This window comes from Lithobates pipiens, unplaced genomic scaffold (assembly GCF_037356315.1).
Source record: "Lithobates pipiens isolate NorthernLeopardFrog02 unplaced genomic scaffold, aLitPip1_a1.2 Scaffold_47, whole genome shotgun sequence".
Lineage (NCBI taxonomy): Eukaryota > Metazoa > Chordata > Amphibia > Anura > Ranidae > Lithobates > Lithobates pipiens.
In genome coordinates this window covers 3,535,158-3,560,544 of record NW_027507871.1, presented here as the reverse complement: position 1 = coordinate 3,560,544, position 25,387 = coordinate 3,535,158, and the positions used below count along the sequence as shown (strand labels likewise).

Below are 25,387 nucleotides of genomic sequence, written 5' to 3'. Positions count from 1 at the left end.
ATTTATGATTGGAACATGTTGAAATTTTAACGACATCCATTGTAGGGAACAATTTCGCTAATGATTGGAACATGTGAGTTAAGGGATGTTCCTATGGAGAGGTCGGACATTTACTACATTGTACTGTTTTCTTAACTGTTTTACTACATGAAGCTGAGTTCCGGCGAAAAATTCAGTACTTGGGGTTTAACTCTTGTTCTTGTCTCTGTATTTTCTTTCTTTCTGTCACAATTCCGGATTCATCTTTTGCTCTTTCCTCTCTGCCTGTGCCTTCCCTTTGCTGTGTGCACTTGGCGCTCTTAATACACTCCACTCCATTCACTACAATGCCTTGGTTTGGGGATAATGGGGGGTCATCCTCATAATTCTATCACATTTTACCATAGATCGCTCCCCACTGCAGGGCTCCCAGTTCCTGGTTCACAGCTTGGAAGGGCACAGCGATATTGTGACGGCGGTCCTCATCCATGACCGATATATCATCTCTGGGAGGTGAGACAAGCGGGGGATTTTTTTAGAATATACATTGAAAGGCCTCTATATATATATATATATATTGCTGGGTGTCAGAGAGTCATCAGCACCACATCACTAAATGTACAGAATTTTGATAGGAAGCAAAAAATAAAAAATTGATTTTTTTAGGTGCCAAACAGACAATTACTGTATTTATTGGTGTATAACACGCACCTTCACTTAGAGGGAAGTTTCAGGAAATAACTTAAATTTTAAATAATGAACTGTGACGCGAAATAAGGGCAAGTGCCCATTAATGCAGCCTAATCATTGCCCATCTGCACCCTCACCATTGCCACCAATGCAGCTTGATCAATGCCCATCTGCAGCCTCACCATTGCCATTAATGCAGCTTGATCAATGCCCACCTGCAGCCTCACCATTGCCACCAATGCAGCTTGATCAATGCCCATCTGCAGCCTCACCATTGCCATTAATGCAGCTTGATCAATGCCCACCTGCAGCCTCACCATTGCCACCAATGCAGCTTGATCAATGCCCACCTGCAGCTTCACCATTGCCACCAATGCAGCTTGATCAATGCCCACCTGCAGCCTCACCATTGCCACCAATGCAGCTTGATCAATGCCCATCTGCAGCCTCGCCATTGCTACCAATGCAGCTTGATCAATGCCCATCTGCAGCCTCACCATTGCCACTAATGCAGCTTGATCAATGCCCACCTGCAGCCTCACCATTGCCACCAATGCAGCTTGATCAATGCCCACCTGCAGCCTCACCATTGCCACCAATGCAGCTTGATCATTGCCCATCTGCACCCTCACCATTGCCACCAATGCAGCTTGATCAATGCCCACCTGCAGCCTAACCATTGCCACCAATGCAGCTTGATCAATGCCCATCTGCAGCCTCACCATTGCCACCAATGCAGCTTGATCAATGCCCACCTGCAGCCTCATCATTGCTACCAATGCAGCTTGATCAATGCCCACCTGCAGCCTCACCATTGCCACCAATGCAGCTTGATCATTGCCCATCTGCACCCTCACCTTTGCCACCAATGCAGCTTGATCAATGCCCATCTGCAGCCTCACCATTGCCACCAATGCAGCTTGATCATTGCCCATCTGCACCCTCACCTTTGCCACCAATGCAGCTTGATCAATGCCCATCTGCAGCCTCACCATTGCCATCAATGAAGCTTGATCAATGCCCATCTGCAGCCTCACCATTGCCATCAATGAAGCTTGATCAATGCCCACCTGCAGCCTCACCATTGCCACCAATGAAGCTTGATTAATGCCCACCTGCAGCCTCACCATTGCCACCAATGCAGCTTGATCATTGCCCATCTGCAGCCACACCATTGCCACCAATGCAGCTTGATCATTGCCCATCTGCAGCCACACCATTGCCCATCTGCAGCCTCACCATTGCCACCAATTAAGCTTGATTAATGCCCCCCTGCAGCCTCCCCATTGCCACCAATGCAGATTGATCATTGCCTATCTGCAGCCACACCATTGCCATCAATGAAGCTTGATTAATGCCCATCTGCAGCTTCACCATCGCCACCAATGCAGCTTGATCATTGCCCATCTGCAGCCTCACCATTGCCACCAATGCAGCTTGATCAATGCCCATCTGCAGCCTCACAAGTTCCATCAATGCAGCCTCACCTGCTATCTCAGAGGGGATAGAGAGGGGGCGGGTCAAGCGCCTACAGATTACATACAGCAAGAATTGCCTGTTTACTTGGCGGCCTCTTTAATACACAGTCCCGCCTCCTGAGCCGGCTATCATAGACAGAACAGTGGTCCAACGCCAGCCCAGGAGACAGCACTTCCTATTACAGAGGCCGCTGTATGTATTACTGTATGCAATCTGACGTCGCTCCTCCCGCCCCCTCCCTGTCCCCTCTGAGGCAGCCAAAATTGAAAGATCAGCGCATAACACGCACTATTTGCACCCAATTTTCAGGGTGGAAAAGTGGGTGTTATACGCCAATAAAACGTATATAAATGTAGCAAAATTTTATTTCAACATTTGTTAAAAACATTGTTTACAAGTGGCATACAGTATCCATGAGATTATGGAAGAAATGCAGAGACTCCCAGCTCTCTACATGTTTCGCCCAAATTATGACTTCTTCAGGAGACTGACAGGTACCGCATGTATAATCACTGAATATCAGTAGATGTTCAATAAAATCGATATAGTGGCTCCTATGTCTCAAGGAGATATACAGTGAAACCATAAAGGAAGATATCAAGATTCCAAAAAAAAAGACCAATGTATGGCGTGCTGCCAGCAACCTGCCAAAATCAACGACAGGCTGAATCATGCAGCGGCTGTACACCTATTATACACACCCCCTAGCCTGAGATGTCCGTATATCCGGGTACAGCCGCTGTATATTTTATTGTCATTGATTTTCACAGCCTGCTGCCACAAGCGTACGCGGTATGGCCCTCTTGCAGCATCTTCCCTTTTGCGATTTTATTTCTCATTGGGTAAAATCAACTTTGACAATAGATAGAAAACATTTTTAAAGGTGGGTTTGGGTTGGTTGCTCTCTCGCTCACACTCACTTTTTTTTGTAATGAGGTTTAGTGGGTTTATATTTTCAACTGTTCCTACAGTCACCGGATCCTCATTCCTGAATAGAGCATTTCAGGGCTTTTATCTCCCAAACACTACCCAGCTACATGATGGTATAGTCCACTCCATGACGGTATAGTCCACTCCATAATGGTATAGTCCACTCCGTGACGGTATATTCCACTCCATGACGGTATATTCCACTCCATAATGGTATAGTCCACTCCATGACGGTATATTCCACTCCATGACGGTATATTCCACTCCATGACGGTATAGTCCACTCCATAATGGTATAGTCCACTCCATGACGGTATATTCCACTCCATGACGGTATATTCCACTCCGTGACTGTATAGTCCACTCCATAATGGTATAGTCCACTCCATAATGGTATAGTCCACTCCATGACGGTATATTCCACTCCATAATGGTATAGTCCACTCCATGACGGTATATTCCACTCCATGACGGTATATTCCACTCCATGACGGTATAGTCCACTCCATGACGGTATAGTCCACTCCATGACGGTATATTCCACTCCGTGACTGTATATTCCACTCCGTGACTGTATAGTCCACTCCATAATGGTATAGTCCACTCCATAATGGTATAGTCCACTCCATGACGGTATATTCCACTCCATGATGGTATAGTCCACTCCATGACGGTATATTCCACTCCATGACGGTATATTCCACTCCGTGACTGTATATTCCACTCCGTGACTGTATAGTCCACTCCATAATGGTATAGTCCACTCCATAATGGTATAGTCCACTCCATGACGGTATATTCCACTCCATAATGGTATAGTCCACTCCATGACGGTATAGTCCACTCCATAATGGTATAGTCCACTCCATGACGGTATATTCCACTCCATGACGGTATATTCCACTCCGTGACTGTATAGTCCACTCCATAATGGTATAGTCCACTCCATAATGGTATAGTCCACTCCATGACGGTATATTCCACTCCATGACGGTATAGTCCACTCCATGACGGTATAGTCCACTCCATGACGGTATATTCCACTCCATGACGGTATATTCCACTCCGTGACGGTATAGTCCACTCCGTGACGGTATAGTCCACTCCGTGACGGTATAGTCCACTGCATGATGGTATAGTCCACTCCATGACGGTATAGTCCACTCCATGATGGTATAGTCCACTCCATGACGGTATATTCCACTCCATGACGGTATATTCCACTCCATGATGGTATAGTCCACTCCATGACGGTATATTCCACTCCATGACGGTATATTCCACTCCGTGACTGTATAGTCCACTCCATAATGGTATAGTCCACTCCATAATGGTATAGTCCACTCCATGACGGTATATTCCACTCCATGACGGTATAGTCCACTCCATGACGGTATAGTCCACTCCATGACGGTATAGTCCACTCCATGACGGTATATTCCACTCCATGACGGTATATTCCACTCCGTGACGGTATAGTCCACTCCGTGACGGTATAGTCCACTCCGTGACGGTATAGTCCACTGCATGATGGTATAGTCCACTCCATGATGGTATAGTCCACTCCATGACGGTATATTCCACTCCATGACGGTATATTCCACTCCATGATGGTATAGTCCACTCCATGACGGTATATTCCACTCCATGACGGTATATTCCACTCCATGATGGTATATTCCACTCCTTGACGGTATAGTCCACTCCGTGACGGTATAGTCCACTCCGTGACGGTATAGTCCACTCCGTGACGGTATAGTCCACACCGTGATGGTATAGTCCACACCGTGATGGTATAGTCCACTCCGTGACGGTATATTCCACTCCGTGACGGTATATTCCACTCCGTGACAGTATAGTCCACTCCATGACGGTATATTCCACTCCATGACGGTATATTCCACTCCTTGACGGTATATTCCACTCCTTGACGGTATAGTCCACTCCATGACGGTATAGTCCACTCCGTGACGGTATAGTCCACTCCGTGACGGTATAGTCCACTCCATGACGGTATAGTCCACTCCGTGACGGTATAGTCCACTCCATGACGGTATATTCCACTCCGTGACGGTATAGTCCACTCCATGACGGTATATTCCACTCCATGACGGTATAGTCCACTCCATGACGGTATATTCCACTCCGTGACGGTATATTCCACTCCATGACGGTATAGTCCACTCCATGACGGTATAGTCCACTCCATGACGGTATATTCCACTCCATGACGGTATATTCCACTCCGTGACGGTATATTCCACTCCATGACGGTATAGTCCACTCCATGATGGTATAGTCCACTCCATGATGGTATAGTCCACTCCATGACGGTATATTCCACTCCATGACGGTATAGTCCACTCCGTGACGGTATAGTCCACTCCGTGACGGTATAGTCCACTCCGTGACGGTATAGTCCACTCCATGACTCCATGATGGTATATTCCACTCCATGACGGTATAGTCCACTCCATGATGGTATATTCCACTCCTTGACGGTATATTCCACTCCGTGACGGTATAGTCCACTCCGTGACGGTATAGTCCACTCCATGACTCCATGATGGTATATTCCACTCCATGACGGTATAGTCCACTCCATGATGGTATATTCCACTCCTTGACGGTATATTCCACTCCTTGACGGTATAGTCCACTCCGTGACGGTATAGTCCACTCCGTGACGGTATAGTCCACTCCATGACGGTATATTCCACTCCATGACGGTATATTCCACTCCATGACGGTATAGTCCACTCCATGACGGTATATTCCACTCCGTGACGGTATATTCCACTCCATGACGGTATAGTCCACTCCATGACGGTATAGTCCACTCCATGACGGTATATTCCACTCCGTGACTGTATATTCCACTCCGTGACTGTATAGTCCACTCCATAATGGTATAGTCCACTCCATAATGGTATAGTCCACTCCATGACGGTATATTCCACTCCATGATGGTATAGTCCACTCCATGACGGTATATTCCACTCCATGACGGTATATTCCACTCCGTGACTGTATATTCCACTCCGTGACTGTATAGTCCACTCCATAATGGTATAGTCCACTCCATAATGGTATAGTCCACTCCATGACGGTATATTCCACTCCATAATGGTATAGTCCACTCCATGACGGTATAGTCCACTCCATAATGGTATAGTCCACTCCATGACGGTATATTCCACTCCATGACGGTATATTCCACTCCGTGACTGTATAGTCCACTCCATAATGGTATAGTCCACTCCATAATGGTATAGTCCACTCCATGACGGTATATTCCACTCCATGACGGTATAGTCCACTCCATGACGGTATAGTCCACTCCATGACGGTATAGTCCACTCCATGACGGTATATTCCACTCCATGACGGTATATTCCACTCCGTGACGGTATAGTCCACTCCGTGACGGTATAGTCCACTCCGTGACGGTATAGTCCACTGCATGATGGTATAGTCCACTCCATGATGGTATAGTCCACTCCATGACGGTATATTCCACTCCATGACGGTATATTCCACTCCATGATGGTATAGTCCACTCCATGACGGTATATTCCACTCCATGACGGTATATTCCACTCCGTGACTGTATAGTCCACTCCATAATGGTATAGTCCACTCCATAATGGTATAGTCCACTCCATGACGGTATATTCCACTCCATGACGGTATAGTCCACTCCATGACGGTATAGTCCACTCCATGACGGTATAGTCCACTCCATGACGGTATATTCCACTCCATGACGGTATATTCCACTCCGTGACGGTATAGTCCACTCCGTGACGGTATAGTCCACTCCGTGACGGTATAGTCCACTGCATGATGGTATAGTCCACTCCATGATGGTATAGTCCACTCCATGACGGTATATTCCACTCCATGACGGTATATTCCACTCCTTGACGGTATAGTCCACTCCGTGACGGTATAGTCCACTCCGTGACGGTATAGTCCACTCCGTGACGGTATAGTCCACACCGTGATGGTATAGTCCACACCGTGATGGTATAGTCCACTCCGTGACGGTATATTCCACTCCGTGACGGTATATTCCACTCCGTGACAGTATAGTCCACTCCATGACGGTATATTCCACTCCATGACGGTATATTCCACTCCTTGACGGTATATTCCACTCCTTGACGGTATAGTCCACTCCGTGACGGTATAGTCCACTCCGTGACGGTATAGTCCACTCCGTGACGGTATAGTCCACTCCATGACGGTATAGTCCACTCCGTGACGGTATAGTCCACTCCATGACGGTATATTCCACTCCGTGACGGTATAGTCCACTCCATGACGGTATATTCCACTCCATGACGGTATAGTCCACTCCATGACGGTATATTCCACTCCGTGACGGTATATTCCACTCCATGACGGTATAGTCCACTCCATGATGGTATAGTCCACTCCATGACGGTATATTCCACTCCATGACGGTATAGTCCACTCCGTGACGGTATAGTCCACTCTGTGACGGTATAGTCCACTCCGTGACGGTATAGTCCACTCCATGACTCCATGATGGTATATTCCACTCCATGACGGTATAGTCCACTCCATGATGGTATATTCCACTCCTTGACGGTATATTCCACTCCTTGACGGTATAGTCCACTCCGTGACGGTATAGTCCACTCCGTGACGGTATAGTCCACTCCGTGACGGTATATTCCACTCCATGACGGTATATTCCACTCCATGACGGTATAGTCCACTCCATGACGGTATATTCCACTCCGTGACGGTATATTCCACTCCATGACGGTATAGTCCACTCCATGACGGTATAGTCCACTCCATGACGGTATATTCCACTCCGTGACGGTATATTCCACTCCGTGACGGTATATTCCACTCCATGACGGTATAGTCCACTCCATGATGGTATAGTCCACTCCATGACGGTATATTCCACTCCATGACGGTATAGTCCACTCCGTGACGGTATAGTCCACTCCGTGACGGTATAGTCCACTCCGTGACGGTATAGTCCACTCCATGACTCCATGATGGTATATTCCACTCCATGACGGTATAGTCCACTCCATGACGGTATATTCCACTCCTTGACGGTATATTCCACTCCTTGACGGTATAGTCCACTCCGTGACGGTATAGTCCACTCCGTGACGGTATAGTCCACTCCATGACGGTATATTCCACTCCATGACGGTATAGTCCACTCCATGACGGTATATTCCACTCCGTGACGGTATAGTCCACTCCGTGACGGTATAGTCCACTCCATGACGGTATAGTCCACTCCATGACGGTATAGTCCACTCCATGACGGTATAGTCCACTCCATGACGGTATAGTCCACTCCGTGACGGTATAGTCCACTCCGTGACGGTATATTCCACTCCGTGACGGTATATTCCACTCCATGATGGTATAGTCCACTCCATGATGGTATATTCCACTCCATGACGGTATAGTCCACTCCATGACGGTATATTCCACTCCATGACGGTATAGTCCACTCCGTGACGGTATAGTCCACTCCGTGACGGTATAGTCCACTCCATGACGGTATAGTCCACTCCATGACTCCATGATGGTATATTCCACTCCATGCTCACCATGTCCCTCATCTCCTCCTGTCCTTTCCTTTACATCCCTCCCTTTTGCCTATTCCCAGCTGGGATACATCGGTACGTGTATGGGACATCTTCTCCGCCTCGGAGGTGAAGACGCTATGCGGTCACACAGGAGCGGTCACATGCCTGGCTTTGGTCTCACCGGGGGAAGTACAGCTAAGTAAGTGAAAGTCGTCTTCAAAAAGAAGTTGTCTTGTCTGGTGTCATCCCTGTGATAGAACTGTTACAACGGGGAAAATACTGATTGTCTCCCCTGCAGATGGTGTAAGTTTTGCCCACTTACATAGAAATGAAGGGTCTATAATTGTTATCAGAGGTGTATTTTATATGATGGAGACAGAAGATCAACCAAAAATCCAGAAAAATCACACAATACAAATGTTATAAATGGAGTTACAGTTCAGTAAGTTAAATAAGTATTTGATCCCCTTCACAAAACATGGCTCAGTAGTTGGTGAGGAAACCCTTGTTGGTGATCACAGAGGTCAGACATTTCTTGTAGGTGGTGATGAGGTTTCCACATCTCAGGAGGGATTTTCTCCTCTCATCTCTACAGATCTTCTCTAAATCTTGAAGGTCTCTTGGCTGTCGCTTGGAAACTCAAAGTTTCAACTCCTCCATACATTTTCTATAGAATTAAAGTGGAGTTTCACCCAAAAATGGAACTTCCTCTTTAAGTGAAGGTGACCCCCCTGACATGCCACATTTGGCATGTCATATTTTTTTGGGGGGGAAGCGGATAACCTGTTTTTAGAGGGTTCCAGCTCCCACTTCCTCCTGGCGCACCACAGCGCTTGAAGGGAGATCCAAACTTCAGATGGACCTGTACATGTGTCTTCCTGAGGAGGGGGACCTGTACATGTGTCTTCCTGAGGAGGGGGACCTGTACATGTGTCTTCCTGAGGAGGGGGACCTGTACATGTGTCTTCCTGAGGAGGGGGACCTGTACATGTGTCTTCCTGAGGAGGAGGACCTGTACATGTGTCTTCCTGAGGAGGGGGACCTGTACATGTGTCTTCCTGAGGAGGAGGACCTGTACATGTGTCTTCCTGAGGAGGAGGACCTGTACATGTGTCTTCCTGAGGAGGAGGACCTGTCCATGTGTCTTCCTGAGGAGGGGGACCTGTACATGTGTGTTCCTGAGGAGGGGGACCTGTACATGTGTCTTCCTGAGGAGGGGGACCTGTACATGTGTCTTCCTGAGGAGGAGGACCTGTACATGTGTCTGCCTGAGGAGGGGGACCTGTACATGTGTCTTCCTGAGGAGGGGGACCTGTACATGTGTCTTCCTGAGGAGGGGGACCTGTACATGTGTCTTCCTGAGGAGGAGGACCTGTCCATGTGTCTTCCTGAGGAGGGGGACCTGTACATGTGTGTTCCTGAGGAGGGGGACCTGTACATGTGTCTTCCTGAGGAGGGGGACCTGTACATGTGTCTTCCTGAGGAGGGGGACCTGTACACGTGTCTTCCTGAGGAGGGGGACCTGTCCATGTGTCTTCCTGAGGAGGGGGACCTGTACATGTGTCTTCCTGAGGAGGGGGACCTGTACATGTGTCTTCCTGAGGAGGAGGACCTGTCCATGTGTCTTCCTGAGGAGGGGGACCTGTACATGTGTGTTCCTGAGGAGGGGGACCTGTACATGTGTCTTCCTGAGGAGGGGGACCTGTCCATGTGTCTTCCTGAGGAGGAGGACCTGTACATGTGTCTTCCTGAGGAGGGGGACCTGTACATGTGTCTTCCTGAGGAGGAGGACATGTACATGTGTCTTCCTGAGGAGGAGGACCTGTACATGTGTCTTCCTGAGGAGGGGGACCTGTACATGTGTCTTCCTGAGGAGGGGGACCTGTACATGTGTCTTCCTGAGGAGGGGGACCTGTACACGTGTCTTCCTGAGGAGGGGGACCTGTCCATGTGTCTTCCTGAGGAGGGGGACCTGTACATGTGTCTTCCTGAGGAGGGGGACCTTGCGGGGGCTGCAGGATTTCAGTCCATGGCGGTGTATTGTGTCACCAATGGTTTGTTTGGTGACTGTGGTCCCAACTTTATAGTTTTATAGTTAGTTAGGTTGAATAAAGACACCAGTCCATCCAGTTCAACCTGAGTGAGTGTCTACAATTGTCCCTATCCCTGTACATTGCACACTCACATTGGTCCCTACACCCTCAAGGAGCCCACAATCCAAGGTCCCCATTCATATACTAGGGCCAATTTTAGACAGAAGCCAATTAACCTTCCTGCATGTCTTTGGATTGTGGGAGGAAACCAGAGTACCCGGAGGAAACCCACGCAGGCACAGGGAGAACATGCAAACTCCAGGCAGGTAGTGTCATGGTTGGGATTTTGAACCAGCGACCCTTCTTACTGCTAGGTGAGAGTGCTAACCACTACACCACTGTGCTGCCAACTGCCAACTGCCTTGAGATCCTTCACAAGCTCCTCCCATGTAGTTCTGGGCGGATCCCTCACTTTTCTCATGACCATCCTCACCCCATGAGGAGAAATCTTCCATGGAGCTCCAGACTGAGGACAATTGATGATTATTTTGTATTTCTTCCATTTGTGAATAATCTCTCCGGCACTCGTCTCCTCTCACCGAGCTTCTTGCTGATGGTCTTGTAGCCCATTCCAGCCTTGTGCAGGTCTCCAATCTTCTCCCCGACCTCCTCTGACAGATCTTTGCTCTTCCCCATGATGGTGAGGATTGGAGGGAAGGGATTCTGTGGACAGGAGTCTTCTATACACATAACGAGTTGTCGTTAGGAGAACCTTCTTACATTTGTCAGGACTGATCTGTGCACCACATGAGCACCTAGTGGAGCCAGTCTGTGGGGGGAGGGTTATTGTTGGTTGGTGGGGGATCAAATACTTATTTTACTCCATTTATAACATTTGTATTGTGTGATTTCTCTGGATTTTTGGTTGATCTTCTGTCTCCATCATATAAAATACACCTCTGATAACAATTATAGACCTTCATTTCTATGTAAGTGGGCAAAACTTCCACAATCTGCAGGGGAGACAATCAGTAATTTCCCCCACTGTATATGTGTGTATGTATGTGTGTATATATATATATATATATATATATATATATATATATTAATTAATTAATTTCTATAGGGGCTTTACTAAAACTGTAGCGTGCAAAATCCAGTGCAGCTGTGCATTGTAGCCAATCAGTTTCCTGGTTTTATTGTAAAAGTTTAAAGGGTAACTCTACTTTCATGAAAGGAAAAAAATATCAAATAAAATAATTTAGCGTGTACGATTGGGACACAAGTCATATTGTATTTCAATGTTAAAGCGGAATTCCGCCTGCAAAAAAAAATAAAAAATGTAAAGTCAGCAGCTACAAATACTGTCCAGGGAGCCCGCCATGTCGGCACCTTCAGCCCACCCGTCCCGCGGCTCTTGGGTGGAGGTGCCGCCATCTTCAGTAAGGGAGTCAGGAAGTAAAGCCTTGCGGCTTCACAGCTTGTTTCATTACTGCGCATGCGCAAGTCGTGCTGCACGTTCTGACTGGTCCCTGCTGTCTTCTGGGACCTGTGTGTCTCCCGGAAGACAGTGGGGAGATTTGAGGAGCGGTCGGACATGGCGTAGATCGCCCCGGATACTGCGACTCTTTCACTAGAAGTGGGAGCAAATACCCGGATTAGACAGGTATCTGCTCCCTCCTTCCCCCCTGAAAGGTGCCAAATGTGGCACCAGAGGGGGGGGGGGAGGAACCGGATCAGCGGAAGTTCCATTTTTGAGGGGAACTCCGTCTTAATAAAAGTTCCCTTTCCTTTTCAATCTGCAGCTCTGTAATTTTCTGTAAAATGCAATTTGGCCACCTGGAGGCGCTGTGTACACAGATGGTATACAGAATGTCCCCCCCCCCCCCCCCCCCGAAATGTCATTTCCTGCTTGTGTGATTGGCTCATCGTTTTTTTCTTGGTGAGATTCTCTCAAAGGGAAATTGCGCCTGAAGGGATGCAGATCATGTCGCTTTCCTCATTAGAGTCCTGCAGGTGCAGCAGCTGATAACTAAGAAACCACTCCCATTAGACTAACTTTCACACGGGCACAGACACACACACAGGGATTTCTTCAGAGTAACAAAAGGTCGGAATCTGCAACAAAGTTTGTTATAATCGTTGCAATGTACATAAGATCCCCCCGAGGAGGGGAATGTTCTCTTCTCAACAAAAGCGGAGTTACTCTTTAATTGGACAAGCTGACGTTAGAAGCTGATTGGCTCCCATGCAGAGCTGCACCACATTTTTCCCCATATCTCTCCCCCCATATCTTTGTCTTGATTCCATATAAAAGTTTTTTTTGTCATATTTCTGTCTTTCAGACTCCAGTCTCCTCCCTCCACATGAAGACTTTGTGTGCAGCGGATCCGCGGACTGCAGCATCAAAGTCTGGAGTCTGATCTCAGGTAAGACGACATGTAGAAAGTCTATCAGTGTGTTCTGTATGTCCGGCAGATTATACACAAAGGCATATTTACTACAGGGAGGGCATTTTTTCCAGGCTGACGTTTGGCAACTCGAACCTTCAGCTCCCTCCACATATTTTCTATGGGATTAAGGTCTGGAGACTGGCTAAGCCACTCCAGGACCTTAATGTGCTTCTTCCTGAGCTGCTCCTTTGTTGCCTTGGCTGTGTGTTTTGGGTCCTTGTCATGCTGGAATTGCCATCCATGACCCATTTTCAATGTCCTGGGTGAGGGAAGCAGGTTCTCACCCAAGATTTGATGGTACATGGGCCCCGTCCATCATCCCTTTGATGTGGTGAAGTTGTCCTGTCCCCTTAGAAAAACACCCCCAAAGCATAATGTCTCCACCTCCATGTATGACGGTGGGGGATGGTGTTCTTGAGGTCACAGGTCCTCCATGTATGACGGTGGGGGATGGTGTTCTTGGGGTCATAGGTCCTCCATGTATGACGGTGGGGGGTGGTGTTCTTCATGTATGACGGTGGGGATGGTGTTCTTGGGGTCATAGGTCCTCCATGTATGACGGTGGGGGGTGGTGTTCTTGGGGTCATAGGACCTCCATGTATGACGGTGGGGGATGGTGTTCTTGGGGTCATAGGACCTCCATGTAGGACGGTGGGGGATGGTGTTCTTGGGGTCATAGGTCCTCCATGTATGACGGTGGGGGATGGAGTTCTTGGGCTCATAGGTCCTCCATGTATGACGGTGGGGGATGGTGTTCTTGGGGTCATAGTTCCTTCATGTATGACGGTGGGGGATGGTGTTCTTGGGGTCATAGGTCCTCCATGTATGATGGTGGGGGATGGTGTTCTTGGGGTCATAGGTCCTCCATGTATGACGGTGGGGGATAGTGTTCTTCATGTATGACGGTGGGGATGGTGTTCTTGGGGTCATAGGTCCTCCATGTATGACGGTGGGGGATGGTGTTCTTGGGGTCATAGGACCTCCATGTATGATGGTGGGGGATGGTGTTCTTGGGGTCATAGGACCTCCATGTATGACGGTGGGGGATGGTGTTCTTGGGGTCATAGGTCCTCCATGTATGACGGTGGGGGATGGTGTTCTTGGGGTCATAGGTCCTCCATGTATGACGGTGGGGGGTGGTGTTCTTCATGTATGATGGTGGGGGACTTCTTGGGGTCATAGGTCCTCCATGTATGACGGTGGGGATGGAGTTCTTGGGGTCATAGGTCCTCCATGTATGACGGTGGGGGATGGTGTTCTTGGGGTCATAGGTCCTCCATGTATGACAGTGGGGGATGGAGTTCTTGGGGTCATAGGTCCTCCATGTATGACGGTGGGGGATGGTGTTCTTGGGGTCATAGGTCCTCCATGTATGACGGTGGGGGATGGTGTTCTTCATGTATGACGGTGGGGGATGGAGTTCTTGGGGTCATAGGTCCTCCATGTATGACGGTGGGGGATGGAGTTCTTGGGGTCATAGGACTTCCATGTATGACGGTGGGGGATAGTGTTCTTGGGGTCATAGGACCTCCATGTATGACGGTGGGAGATGGTGTTCTTGGGGTCATAGGACTTCCATGTATGACGGTGGGGGATGGTGTTCTTGGGGTCATAGGTCCTCCATGTATGACGGTGGGGGATGGTGTTCTTGGGGTCATAGGTCCTCCATGTATGACGGTGGGGGATGGTGTTCTTGGGGTCATAGGTCCTCCATGTATGACGGTGGGGGATGGTGTTCTTGGGGTCATAGGACCTCCATGTATGACGGTGGGGGATGGTGTTCTTCATGTATGACGGTGGGGGATGGAGTTCTTGGGGTCATAGGTCCTCCATGTATGATGGTGGGGGATGGTGTTCTTGGGGTCATAGGACTTCCATGTATGACGGTGGGGGATGGTGTTCTTGGGGTCATAGGTCCTCCATGTATGATGGTGGGGGATGGTGTTCTTGGGGTCATAGGACTTCCATGTATGACGGTGGGGGATGGTGTTCTTGGGGTCATAGGTCCTCCATGTATGACGGTGGGGGATGGTGTTCTTGGGGTCATAGGACCTCCATGTATGACGGTGGGGGATGGTGTTCTTGGGGTCATAGGACTTCCATGTATGACGGTGGGGGATGGTGTTCTTGGGGTCATGGGTCCTCCGTGTATGACGGTGGGGGATGGTGTTCTTGGGGTCATAGGTCCTCCATGTATGACGGTGGGGGATGGTGTTCTTGGGGTCATAGGTCCTCCATGTATGATGGTGGGGGATGGTGTTCTTGGGGTCATAGGTCCTCCATGTATGACGGTGGGGGATGGTGTTCTTGGGGTCATAGGTCCTCCATGTATGACGGTGGGGGATGGTGTTCTTGGGGTCATAGGACCTCCATGTATGACGGTGGGGGATGGTGTTCTTGGGGTCATAGGTCCTTCATGTATGACGGTGGGGGATGGTGTTCTTGGGGTCATAGGTCCTCCATGTATGACGGTGGGGGATGGTGTTCTTGGGGTCATAGGTCCTCCATGTAGGACGGTGGGGGATGGTGTTCTTGGGGTCATAGGACCTCCATGTATGACGGTGGGGGATGGTGTTCTTGGGGTCATAGGTCCTCCATGTAGGACGGTGGGGGATGGTGTTCTTGGGGTCATAGGACCTCCATGTATGACGGTGGGGGATGGTGTTCTTGGGGTCATAGGCAGCATTCCTCCTCCTCCTCCAAACACTTTCCCCCCGGTTCTCCTTTGAATCATTCTATGTTCATTAGTGATCTTCAGATGGACCTGTACATGTGATTTCCTGAGCGGGGGGACCTGTACATGTGATTTCCTGAGCGGGGGACCTGTACATGTGATTTCCTGAGCGGGGGGACCTGTACATGTGATTTCCTGAGCGGGGGGGGACCTGTACATGTGATTTCCTGAGCGGGGGGACCTGTACATGTGATTTCCTGAGCGGGGGGACCTGTACATGTGATTTCCTGAGCGGGGGACCTGTACATGTGATTTCCTGAGCGGGGGGGACCTGTACATGTGATTTCCTGAGCGGGGGGACCTGTACATGTGATTTCCTGAGCGGGGGGATCTTGCGGGGGCTGCAGGATTTCAGTCCCTCGCGGTGTAGTGTGTTACCGATTGTTCTCTTGGTGACTATGGTCCCAGCTGAGATCATGGAGAAGATTCTCCCGTGTAGTTCTGGGCGGATTCCTCACCGTTCTCCTGATCATTGATCCTCCACGAGGTGAGATCTTCCATGGAGCCCCAGACCGAGGAGATCCATCGTTATTTTGTGAATAATAATCCCACCATCTGTTGTCACCTCTCACCAAGCTGCTTGGCGATGGTCTTGTAGCCCATTCCAGCCTTGTGTAGCTCTACAATCTTCTCCCCGATGTCCTCGGACAGATCTTTGGCCTCCATGGTGGAGAGATTGGAATCTGATTGGTTGCTTCTGTGGACAGGTGTCTTCTATACAGGTAACAAGCTGAGATTAGGAGAACTCCTTTTAAGAGAGTTCTCCTAATCTCAGCTTGTTCCCTGTATAGAAGACACCCGGGAGCCAGAACTCTTGCTGATTGATCGGGGATCAAATACTTATTTCACTCATTAAAATGCGAATCAATTTATAACGTTTTTGAAATGCGTTTTTCTTGATATTTTTGTTGTTATCCTCTCATTGTTATCATAATAAACTGACCAATAACATTATAGGCCGATCGTTTCTTGGTCAGTGGGAAGCGTACAAAATCAGCAGCCGATCAAATACTTTTTTTCCCTCAATGTACATCTGTGCAATATATATATTATCCCTTAAAGTGGTTGTAAAGGTCAACTTTTTTTTTTTTTTTTTTTACCTTAAAGTGATACACACACCGTATAATGTACATCCTACCTTCTATTTCTGTATGGGGGAGGCGGCTCTGTAATTATTTTAATAAAACAAACATCTAGGTCCCTTTTTCCTATTGGCTATCCAGCTGTCACATGACCCAGCTCTCTCCCAGCCTGTCTGCAGGGAAACCTAAGCAGGAGGAACATCTAGTCCTCTGCTGCTGGTCACATGATTAAAAAAAAAACAAAGAAAAAAAAAAAAAAAAACAACAGCATTTTGAATACAGAGGAGAAATAAATACTTAAATTGTCATACAAATATATATTTGCAATCAAATCCTTATTATTTTGTGTAAATAACACGGCGTGGACGGATTTCTACCAGTCACACGCTGTGTCGCGCCCTCTCCAGCCTGTGTCTTAGAACAGCAGGAAGGTGAAGCCTCCAGGAATCTACATGTAATATCCCATCCTCCATTGTGTTTAGCTGGTTAGTGGGCGTGGAGGAGGAGGAGGAGGAGGAGAAAAGGAGTGGCCTGTAATTGTTTATACGCCCACATGTGTGACTCTACATGGGCTGCTCAGATGTGATAGGGAGGAAATGCTCAGCATTGAAACTCACTGAAAACTGAGCATGTGCAGAGCTGCCACCACTGCTCTACAAAATCCCCAACTGCAGTGGGGACATGGACAGAAGGGGGAGATAGAGAGCAGCATGATCAACCAGGTTTTATGCAGAATACAGAAGTGGAATCTCATAGTGACTGAGTGAGTATGAACAGCATGGAATACGCCATTTATTGACAGCTTTTAACTACTTGCTGACAGCACTGTAGACAAAAGACGGCTACAGCACAGATGTCCAGTTCTGGAAGGGGCATTATTGACATCTTCCCAGAACCCTGGACCCCCCCCCCCCCCCCCCCCCCGCATGCCCTTGAGGTGTGCATTGTTGGAGCCTCTGTGATGGCTGTGTCTGTCAGACACAGCTATCACAGATCAAGTTAAAGGGCCAATCACAGCAGCCCTTTTACCATGTGATCAGCTGTGTCCAATCGCAGCTCATCACATGTAAAAGAGAATGCCAGTTATCAGCATTTCCTTTCCTCAGCGCTGTCACTGTGTGAGGAAAAGAAAGCCGATAACGGGCTATCCTGTGATTATCAGTGCCAGTCTCATCAGTCCATCACTAAAGAAGAAAAATTACTTATTTGCAACATTTTTGAAAAGAAACTAAGAAAACGTTTTATTTTTTTATTTTTTTCCGTCTTTTTAACCACTACAATACCGGGCACTTTCGCCCCCTTCCTTCCCAGCCCAATTTTCAGCTTTCATCGCTCTCGCGCTTTCAGTGACAATTGCGCGGTCGTGCTACGCTGTACCCAAATGAAATTTTTATCATTTTGTTCGCACAAATAGAGCTTTATTTTGGTGTTATTTATTCACGACTCCGTTTTTTTTTTTTTTTGCGATATAAGCGCAAAAATAGCGGAAATTTGGAAAAAAAACAATATTTTCTTTTTTCTATTTGAAAAGAAATCCAATAAAATCAAATTTTGTCATAAATTTAAGCCAAAATGTATTCTGCTACATGTTTTTGGTAAAAAAAATTCCGTTAAGTGTATAATAATTGGTTTGTGTGATCACGGACATATGTACGCAAATGATCATGTACATATGTGTGCAGGTGATCACGTACATATGTGTGCAGGTGATCACGTACATATGTGTGCAGGTGATCACGTACATATGTGTGCAGATAATCATTGGGACATGTGATTTTAGTGGGACATATGTGGGGGACATGTTTTTATTATTAGGGACATGTGTTTTTATTATTTGGGGACATGTGTGTTTTGGGGACATATGTGGGGACTGTGTTTGTACTGTGTGGTGTGTTGTGTGGTGACACTACACTGAAGATCAGTGAGTAAAAAGCTGTAAAAAGCAGCCCATACTCACTGATCATCAGCCGGCTGCAGCGTTCTGCTCTCCTCTCCTCAGCGGTGACTTCCGTATGAGGAGAGGAGAGCCGATTGCCTAGCAACCGGCTGTTTGTTTACATCACATGACGGCCGTGATTGGACACGGCCGTCATGTGATCAGGAGGGCCAATCACAGAGCCCTCCTGCCGATCTGAGATGTGCCGTGTCCGGGTGACATGAGCACATCGGGATCGCGCCGCTGCGCGAGCGATCCCGCTACTCCTGAAGGACGTTCCTGAACATCCTATCAGGAGTAGACGGCTCCCACCCGGCCGTATATATGCATTGGCCGGGTGGGAAGTGGTTAAATTTGTTTAGCAAAAAATAAAACCATCAGAGGTGATTAAATGTCACCAAAAGAAAGCTCTATTTCTGTGAAGAAAAAGATAAAAATATCATATGTGTACAATGTTACACGACCGCGTAATTGTCATTCAAAGTGTCACAGCGCTGAAAGCTGAAAATTGGTCTGGGCATGAAGTTGGTGAAAGTGCCCCCCCCCCCCCGGGAGGCAAGTTTGGTTTATGACACTTAAAAAAAAAAAATTTAAAAAATACATATATACTAGAGCTGCACAATTCTGGCTGAAATGTGAATCACAACTTTTTTTGCTTAGAAGATAGATCACGATTCTCGCGGCGTATCATCATCTTTCACATTAAAACAAAAAAAAAAAAAAATTAACTTTACTGTTTCTTTTTTTTTTTTTTTTTTTTTATTGAAGTGAATTTTTTCCCAAAAAATTGCGTTTGAGACACCGCTGGGCAAATACAGTGTAACATAAAATATTGCAGCAATTGCCATTTTATTCCCCAGGGTCTCTGCTAAAATATATATAATGTTTTGGGGTTCCAAGTAATTTTCTAGGAAAAAATACAGATTTTTACCTTAACCACTTCAATACCAGGGGGCACTTAAACACCTTCCTGCCCAGACCAATTTTGAGCTTTCAGCGCTGTCGCACTTTGAATGACAATTGCGCGGTCATACAACACTGTACCCAAATGAAATTTTTATCATTTTTTTCCCACAAATAGAGCTTTCTTTTGGTGGTATTTGATCACCTCTGCGTTTTTTTTTTTTTGCTAAACAAATAAAAAAATACCGAAAACTTTGAAAAAAAATATGTTTTTTTTTGTTTCAGTTTCAAAACTTTGCAAATAAGTAAGTTTTCTCCTTCACTGATGGGCACTGATGGGGTTACACTGATGGGCAATGATAAGGCGGCACTGATGGGCACCGATGAGGTGGCACCAATGAAGTGGCACTGATGAGGTGGCATTGATGGACACCGATATGTGGCACTGATGGGCAGCACTGATGGGCGACACGGATGGGCACTGATAGGTGGCACAAATTGGCACTGATAGCTGGCACGGATTGGCATGGATGGGCATGCATAGGTGGCACAGGTGGGCATGGGTAGGCGGCACAGGTGGGCATGGGTAGGCGGCACAGGTGGGCATGGATGGGCACTGATAGGTGGCATGGATGGGCACTGATAGGCGGCACACATGGGAACTGATAGCCGGCATTGTATTATAATGTATTGTACTAATGGATGCCAATCAGTGCCAAACAATAATGCATGCCAATCAGTGATGCCCATTGTGGGCACTGATTGGCATCCATTATGGGCACTGATTGGCATCCATTGTGGCACTGACTGGAATCCCTGGTGGTCTAGGGTGGCATACCTTGTCCTGGGCATCCCTGGTGGTCTGGTGGTGTCCCTGGTGGTCCAGTGTGGGCATCCTCGGGGGGGCTGCGCTGATAATCGATCAGCACAGACCCCCCCCCCCTGTCAGAGGAGCAGCCGATCGGCTCTCCTCTACTCATGTCTGACAGACGCGAGTGAGGAAAAGCCGATCACCGGCTATTCCTATTTACACTGTGATCAGCCGTGATTGGACACGGCTGATCACGTGGTAAAGAGTCTCCGTCGGAGACTCTTTACCGAGATCGTAGTTGCCGGGTGTCAGACTGACACAACAACGATCGCCGCGATGCGCGCCCCCCGGGGGCGCACAGCGGCTCATAATCCTGATCACGTCATATGACGTCCGGTCAGGATTATGCAACCACTTTGCCGCCGTCTATTTGTTATAGGGCGGGCGGCAAGTGGTTAAGAAACAAATGTCAGAAAAAAGATTTAGATTTAAGTGGTTAAACTTCCTGCATTTGTTGTTTAAAAACTTGGCAGACTGCCAGATTGTTTTCTTTAAACACAGAAGTTTCCCTTTGATCTAAAAAGGAAGAGTTAGTTACAATGTTTCATTTTTTTTTAAAACTTGGCAGACTGCCCAGATGTTTTCTTTTGACAGCTGAGTGAGCAGATAAGTCTCTTCACTTGTTATATGAAAGAATCAGCAAACTCTGCAATAGAGATGTCAGGTGGGTAGAATGGAGTGATTAATTGTGCAGCTCTAATATATATCTTCTGGCTGGATGGCAAAGGCCCGTCCTCCTCTGGAGCCCAGGGGCTGCTGGATGATAATGCCCCAGGGGGGGGTCAGCCCATAATAGCCTGGGCTCAGAGGAAGTAGGTTGAATGATGCTGGCTGTCATTTAACATAGAAGACTAGCAGCATCTAGTGGCGAAAAGACATTACCATGGGGAGTGACTTAGGATTGATGGTGAGTATTGCAGCAACACCTGCTTTTTTTTTTTTTTTTTAATTAACATTTTAAAACAAAAAAATTGAGTTAATCTAAATGTTACAAGAGTGTGGAAAATGAACTCGTAGTATTCATATTTGGCCGGGATTTTTAAAGCTGCACAGGATTAGACTTAAAAATGTTTAGCTAGACAAAGACGGTGTCAGTTCATTGTAATGCATGGCGGATCTCAGTGTCTTATATTGTGTTGGAGATTTGTGAGACACCTTCTGCTCTTTGCACATTTACATTTTATCTTTTCTTTTTGTTTCATTCAGACGTGATGTATTTTTCCTCTATTTGAATCCCTCCAGGTCAGCCTCTGCTCAGCATATACACTTTCTCAGCAGTGTCAGCCCTGACTCCAATCCCGGACACTAAACTGATCATATCTGGATCGGGTGAGTCTCTCTACATCCCATTCCAAAATGATGTACATTAATATTTTTATGAATAAAGTTTTACTGACAGTCTACTGACTGGAATGGTACCAGCGGATTGGAGAAAAGCCAATGTAGCACCAATATTTAAAAAGGGCCCAAAATACATCCCTGGGGATTACAGACCAGTCAGCCCAACATCAATAGTATGTCAACTCTTGGAGGGGATGATAAGGGAATATATACAAGATTTTAGTAATGAGAACGGTATCATTAGCAGTAATCAGCATGGATTCATGAAGAATCGTTCTTGCCAAACCAATCTACTAACCTTCTATGAGAAGGTGAGTTGCCATCTAGATAAAGGAAGGCCCGTAGACGTGGTGTATCTAGATAAAGGAAGGCCCGTAGACGTGGTGTATCTAGATAAAGGAAGGCCCGTAGACGTGGTGTATCTAGATAAAGGAAGGCCCGTAGACGTGGTGTATCTAGATAAAGGAAGGCCCGTAGACGTGGTGTATCTAGATAAAGGAAGGCCCGTAGACGTGGTGTATCTAGATAAAGGAAGGCCCGTAGACGTGGTGTATCTGGATAAAGGAAGGCCCGTAGACGTGGTATATCTAGATAAAGGAAGGCCCGTAGACGTGGTGTATCTAGATAAAGGAAGGCCCGTAGACGTGGTGTATCTAGATAAAGGAAGGCCCGTAGACGTGGTGTATCTAGATAAAGGAAGGCCCGTAGATGTGGTGTATCTAGATAAAGGAAGGTCCGTAGACGTGGTGTATCTAGATAAAGGAAGGCCCGTAGACGTGGTGTATCTAGATAAAGGAAGGCCCGTAGACGTGGTGTATCTAGATAAAGGAAGGCCAGTAGATGTGGTGTATCTAGATAAAGGAAGGCCCGTAGATGTGGTGTATCTAGATAAAGGAAGGTCCGTAGACGTGGTGTATCTAGATAAAGGAAGGCCCGTAGACGTGGTGTATCTAGATAAAGGAAGGCCAGTAGACGTGGTGTATCTAGATAAAGGAAGGCCAGTAGATGTGGTGTATCTAGATAAAGGAAGGTCCGTAGACGTGGTGTATCTAGATAAAGGAAGGCCAGTAGATGTGGTGTATCTAGATAAAGGAAGGCCCGTAGATGTGGTGTATCTGGATAAAGGAAGGCCCGTAGACGTGGTGTATCTAGATAAAGGAAGGCCCGTAGATGTGGTGTATCTAGATAAAGGAAGGCCCGTAGACGTGGTGTATCTAGATAAAGGAAGGCTCGTAGACGTGGTGTATCTAGATAAAGGAAGGTCCGTAGACGTGGTGTATCTAGATAAAGGAAGGCCCGTAGATGTGGTGTATCTAGATAAAGGAAGGCCCGTAGACATGGTGTATCTAGATAAAGGAAGGCCAGTAGATGTGGTGTATCTAGATAAAGGAAGGCCCGTAGACGTGGTGTATCTAGATAAAGGAAGGCCCGTAGACGTGGTGTATCTAGATAAAGGAAGGCCCGTAGACATGGTGTATCTAGATAAAGGAAGGCCAGTAGATGTGGTGTATCTAGATAAAGGAAGGCCCGTAGACGTGGTGTATCTAGATAAAGGAAGGCCTGTAGACGTGGTGTATCTAGATAAAGGAAGGTCCGTAGACGTGGTGTATCTAGATAAAGGAAGGCCCGTAGACGTGGTGTATCTAGATAAAGGAAGGCCCGTAGACGTGGTGTATCTAGATAAAGGAAGGCCCGTAGACGTGGTGTATCTAGATAAAGGAAGGCCCGTAGACGTGGTGTATCTGGATTTTGCAAAACCATTTCACACAGTTCCCCATAAAAGTTTACTGTACAAAGTAAGGTGCGTTGGCATGGACCATAGGGTGAGTACATGGATTGAAAACTGGCTACAAGGGTGAGTTCAGAGGGTGGTGATAAATGGGGAGTACACTGAATGGTCGGGGGTGGGTAGTGGGGGTCCCCCAGGGTTCTGTGCTGGGACCAATCCTATTAATTTGTACATAAATGACCTGGAGGAGGGGGATGGGGGAAACAGCTCAATCTCTGTATTTGCGGACGATACTAAGCTAAGCAGGGCAATAACTTCTCCGCAGGATGTGGAAACCTTCCAAGAAGATCTGAACAAATGAATGGGGGGAGGGGCAACTACATGGCAAATGAGGGTCAGTGTAGAGAAATGTAAAAGAATGTATTTGTGTGGCAAAAATCGGAATGCAATCTATAGACTGGGGGGAGGGGAACCTCTGGAGGGGATGTAGGATGGAGAAGGACCTGGGGGTCCTAGTAGATGATGGGCTCAGCAATGCCAAGCTGCTGATAACAAAGCAAACAGAATATTGGCATTAAAAAGGGATCAACTCCAGAGATAAAAGGATAATTCTCCCCTCTACAAGACTCTGGTCCGGCCGCACCTGGAGTATACTGTCCAGTTCTGGGCACCAGTCCTCAGGAAGGATGTACTGTAAATGGAGCGACTACAAAGAAGGGCAACAAAGCTGATAAAGGGTCTGGAGGATAATAGTTATGAGGAAAGGTTGTGAGCTCTGAACTTATTCTCTCTGGAGGAGACGCCTGAGGGGGGATATGATTTCATTATATAAATACTGGACTGGTGACCCCACAATATATAAATACCGGACTGGTGACCCCACAATATATATATATATATATATCTATATATATATATATATACCGGACTGGTGACCCCGCAATATATAAATACCGGACTGGTGACCCCACAATATATAAATACCGGACTGGTGACCCCACAATATATAAATACCGGACTGGTGACCCCACAATATATAAATACCGGACTGGTGACCCCACAATATATAAATACCGGACTGGTGACCCCACAATATATAAATACCGGACTGGTGACCTCACAATATATAAATACCGGACTGGTGACCCCACAATATATAAATACCGGACTGGTGACCCCACAATATATAAATACCGGACTGGTGACCCCACAATATATAAATACCGGACTGGTGACCCCACAATATATAAATACCGGACTGGTGACACCACAATATATAAATACCGGACTGGTGACCCCACAATATATAAATACCTGACCGGTGACCCCACAATAGGGAGAAAACTTTTTCGCGGAAGGCAGTGTAACAAGACTTGTGGCCACTCATTAAAATTAGAAGAAAAGAAGTTTAACCTTAAACTACGTAGAGGGTTCTTTACTGTAAGAGCGACAAGGATGTGGAATTCCCTTCCACATGTGGTGGTCTCAGCGGGGGTCATTGATAGCTTCAAGAAACTATTAGCTAAGCACCTGAACCAATATGGAGGTGGCTCCGCAGCTAGAGCAGCCTCCACTCTTCTAGGAAGGACGTATATACGGGCTCTTTCACTGATTGGAGGGCAACACAACCCCG

The 25,387-nt window shown here is 47.2% G+C and overlaps 1 protein-coding gene across 1 annotated transcript in view; it reads left to right on the top strand.

The window, feature by feature from the left end:
* Positions 1-25,387, top strand: part of LOC143956943 (NACHT domain- and WD repeat-containing protein 1-like) — a gene marked incomplete in the record, with an annotated part of 331,576 nt that overhangs the window by 21,945 nt on the left and 284,244 nt on the right. Inside the window, 4 exon segments of the mRNA XM_077467116.1 lie at positions 387-492; positions 8,753-8,871; positions 13,051-13,134; positions 21,927-22,013. Coding sequence (XP_077323242.1) covers positions 387-492; positions 8,753-8,871; positions 13,051-13,134; positions 21,927-22,013 — 396 coding nt within the window.